Raw genomic sequence first — 4,983 nt, forward strand, 5'->3', positions numbered from 1 at the left:
GGCTGCCCAGTGCAGTGCTCGGCGAGAGAGAGGAGGTGAGAGGCAGAGAGAGGGATGACAGGTGGGGCCGATGAACAGTGACCGACTAAAAAATATCATCTCCAATTTTTCTATTCAAAAGAATATATTCCCATGGTTCACAAATCATGGGACAATTTTTATGTAAAACTACAATTCATGTGCAACCCATTTTAACTAGTTTGACCCATAATGCCTGAGCCAATTTCAAACTAAAATTCTTCAAACACGCAAGCTTTTCTAACTTGTGGTAATTTTTATGCCTTCAAAATAATTCCCAAAAATTTAGAAAAATTTATTTATATTCTCCACATGATAGGGAATAATTTTTAAAATTATTTTCAACCCTATGTTATATAGCAATATTTTGAGTTGCTTAACAATGCACCAATTAACATTGATTTTCACAATTTATGTTTAATTGAAAATGCATGTTCATAATTCACCAAAACCATCAAGCATGATGACAATGATGTTTATGATGCTTAATGACATTCTTAAGCCATCTGGGCTGTTACACTTTCGCGCCAATGCTCACGTGTGGACGGCACAAAGCGCCCATGCTGTGGGAAAAATGGTGGGCGCCGCCCCGCCACCTCGCCGCAGCGCTGCCCACTGACATCCGCCCGACATCACATGCCCACCGCCTTGTTGCACCCTTCCCCTCTATAAATAGTGCACTCCAGGCCCTCTCCTTCCCATATTCCCTAAGTCACTGCCACCATTGCACGCCATCGTAGCTCATTATCATCGATCTGTTGTCCACCAATCCCAATGCCGCTCTCCGTCATTACACCCTTTTCGAGGAGATGACACAGTCCCAGTGCCGCTCTCCGTCGACCGGAAGCCCAACGAGAGGCCTTCCAAGCCTTTGACCGAGTAAATTGCTTATTCCATGACAATGATTGACTAGCAAGAAGACACTGGGAAAACATACATAGGACTACTACTTGTATATGGAACGGTTCATCCATAGAGAGGGATTGAACTGAACTAGACCAAACCAAAGCAAGGCAAACTAGAAAGCTTAAATTACACATCCAAATTTACCCAAAAGTGAAAGATGGAAATATGCTCCTTGGGACTCCATGATGGACTTGGTTTAAGACCTTGTTTGCAAATACTATAATATACCAATAATATCTTGGTTATGATGCATGCTGCTAAATGGAAGGGACAGAGCTTGCACCATCACATATTTCATGCTTTCTCTCTCCTCCACCTCCTGTTCTTTCATTGATGCACAACGGGATCCCCTTGTCATCATCACTAGCCACCTCATTCGGCACAATCACAATGAGGTGCCTATCCACATACTTGGCCACGATCATCGACAGGATGAATGTCTTCGACAGGTGAAAGCGCCACTTGTCATACACCATGTCATCCTCTGGGTCGGGCTCCCCGGGCCCAATGTGCACCACAACTTTAGTAATCCCCAATGGTTCGATTGTCACAACACGCACCTTTACCTCGTCGGGCTCGCCGGCAGCATCGGGGGTCACGATGAAGTAATTGGCATCAGGGGAGAAGTATGTGCGCACGTTAGTGTCCATAGGAAATGGTAGCTCTAGTACTCGGCTAAACACTTGTGGCAGGTGACGAAGCTTGTTTTTTATCTCGGGCTCCACATCAGGTTGTGGGTGCACCTTCGTCATTGCTTCCTATCTCCCCTACTAACATAAGAAAGAAGAGGTAGATCTTTCCTTGGTTGCTTTACCTAATGTCTTTGTGCATGGGTTACCTTGAATGAATATAGAAATGGAAGCAGAGGGATTTATAGGTGGTGAGGAGGGAGGTGCCACGAGGTTCATATCATTGACGAAGGCATGGATAAGGAGGAGATGTGGAGGTAGGGAGGAACAAGAAACAAACATTGAGGTAAGGGACACATCTTTATTCGTGTATTTGTTTTTGTGAGAGCATGCACCATGCTTGGTGATTGGGTCACTATAGTCATGTTGCTACTAGAGGCACATGTAAATCGTTTGCCCAAAAATTGATGGTTAGGATCAATCCTTGTGGAAACCATTTTGATGATGGATCCTTTGATCTAAATCATGGACAATGTGATCTAAGGGCTAGAACCACACACACTCCCTTATGCAGTGATAGAAATAATTGTAGCGCACCTCTATATACGTGCAAAAAACATTAGTTAGCTAGTGGTGTTCCACTAACTGAAGAAGACAAAGGGTTTGGTGCATTAACCTTTTCCATGGTTAAGATGACAAAAAATGTTCTTTTAGTGTTATGCCTTTGTGATAGAATTTCATTTACACAAGTAAACTTGTGGATGATTGTTCATATTGTTTGTTTTACTCTTGACTCATGAAATCAAATGTGTAAAGTGACTTGTTAGCTTTGAGAAGTGTGTTAGATAAAAATTATACTACATAAAAAGTAGGGCATGTTCCTTGTGTCCCGCATCATTGTATTAATGAAAAGTGTCATATATATAAAAGTAGGGTGTGTCCTTTTGTGTGCCACATCAAGTGTTCTTATCATACACTACTTAAAAGTGATGCAATAATATAAAAGTAATCTGTTTTGGATGCTTGTCCTTATGCCAAGGAAAAGTGTTTTCTTATTGTTGTGATTGTTCATCCTCATCCTAAGGATAAGGACGACTATAATGGTTTTAAAGAAGCTTATATGTGAACCACACACATAAGCTTGGTCTAATATGCTTCAAAGTAGTCTCTAAAATGGTTTGATGTATGTTTCTTCCATGCATATGACCCATGGCGCCTCAACTCTACCATTAATAAATGTAATGATGTAATAACAACAAAAGTTATACTGGTTTAAAATTCTCATCGAGAAAATGAACATCCATTCATGGATTCTATACAAAATAAACTCTTAATTTCAACCATATGTATATCTTGGTCAAAACATAAACAACAAAATAACTTTATCTTCACCTGACATGCTAAAGAAAGTAATTACCACATATAATTCATCTAAAGAAAAGTACTTTATGTAATTTTTACATGCCAGTGATTTTACTTCGCACTATCCCCGTTGAAGTTGTTTTCGTTCTCTGCTAGTGAAACAAATGTTTCTGTAGCTTTTCCAAAAAAATCATTTACTAGGAGTACATCTAGAGTATATGATGTTGTTGAAGAAAGGTGAAGTTATGAGGTGATACCGTAGAAGGTAACAAGCAATCAATAATGATGTCGTAGTTGAAGGGTGATAGAGTGGTTGTTTTGGTGTACATACCTGTATAGAGTCACAAAAGGAGAGGAGTATGATTCCACACATTATATCTTGATTAGACACCGAGGGGAGATGTTGAGATGATATCACCCATAGCAGTGGAGTTCATGGAGAAGGATGGAAAAGGCACCAAATAGGGGAATAGATCTAACAGTGGATTGTGGTTTGTAAAGGCTGAAGTTGAGGTGGTAGGCTCATCAACTACACAAGTACTATTTATGTGAAGAAGATAAGTGGGCCGACGAGGATACAATAGAATGGCGTGTTTAGGAATAGAAGGTAGGAGGGCAACGGACATAGATGTGATTTGTTAGAAAGCATGTGGTGGCGAGTTGATAAATGGGCATGCGTATATAATCAAAATGAAAGGTGAAGACGTGAAGTATACGTATGAAATCGGGTAGCGTAAAAAATAAAAAAGATGAGATTTATTTTGCCAGTGATTCAAATCACATCAATACTAATAAATATATTATATAGAAAACCAACAACAGGGAATGTCTTTTATTAGTTAAACAAGAAGCATTTGTTTGAACATTAACCCAAACTCTATGTTTTAAATAGTATTTTATTAGTGTTAAGAAGCATCACAACATAATATAATCTAACAATATAGTTGACCAGATCAATTATAATTATTGCATATGATTAGGACTATTTCTATGTTGTTTTTAAAGTTTTTCTCATTGTAATGATTCTTAGTTACAGATTCCATACCTCTATAAGTTGAGTCAAAATTTAAATATCAAATTTTCATTCCTTAACAAATCATATATAAATTTCATTAGTTTCAATAGATACATTAAACCCTGTCAATACAGATTTCATAAGTTTTATTCATAATCCATTTTTTTTAAAACCAAACATTCCATTTTCTATTATTTATTAGTTCATCTTTAAATATATATAATTTAAGTCCAGAAATGTTTGAGTTGTTTCCCCATTTATAAATATTTAAAACTTTGGATTTTACCATTTTCTCTAAATGCCTTACATAATTAGACAACGATATTTTGTTTTAGAATTACAAATTTGAGTTTTAAAAAGATATATTATCACACGGATGCATAATAGTATGTTGTCTTATGGATATTGGAGTCATATTCTTATGTTGTTTTAATATAGTCTTAACCACTGTAACTCGGTGCCACAAATATATATTTTTTTCTCTTTGGCTTTGGGCACATAGTATTTTATTTTGGTGGTTGTTGGCATTTAGAGTAGAAAATAAATTACTCATAGCATAAGCCGGTATGATATTCATGATAATACATTTTACATGTCGTGCCAATTTTTGTTTGACATTATAGTAGACAAAACATTCTTTATGACTTTTACAAGACTATTGTGTTCCTAGCAGGATCTTGATTCTTTTGGTGGTTGTCTCTTGACATTTGATGGACATAATATTTATTACATAAAAATTACTATATATTTAACCGTAACACGTACTCCATCCATTAAAAAAATGCTTGACGTTTTTGACATAACACGGTCTCCAATGTGTAGTTTTTACCAATACTTTCTACTAGAATATATTTACAAAGTACAATAATAATATGAAATTGTGAAAGTAATTATCTAGATAAGTCTACATAGATAATTTTCTTGTTTCCAAAAACTAAATATTTTAAAAATTATTAATAGTCAAAGTTTCAAAAGTTTGACCAAATCTTGTCAAAAACATCAAGTATTTTTGTCTACAAAGGGCATACGCTATATAAAAACTAAGTACCATAA

At 36.5% G+C, this 4,983-nt stretch overlaps 1 protein-coding gene across 1 annotated transcript; it reads right to left on the reverse strand.

The window, feature by feature from the left end:
• Positions 1–1,181: 1,181 nt before the first annotated feature.
• Positions 1,182–1,676, reverse strand: LOC133907158 (uncharacterized). Its single transcript, XM_062349195.1, has one exon. It carries the CDS (start codon positions 1,674–1,676, stop codon positions 1,182–1,184), a length of 495 nt encoding a protein of 164 aa, XP_062205179.1.
• Between the last annotated feature and the right edge of the window lie 3,307 nt (positions 1,677–4,983).

Source organism: Phragmites australis, chromosome 24, assembly GCF_958298935.1.
Source record: "Phragmites australis chromosome 24, lpPhrAust1.1, whole genome shotgun sequence".
NCBI lineage: Eukaryota > Viridiplantae > Streptophyta > Magnoliopsida > Poales > Poaceae > Phragmites > Phragmites australis.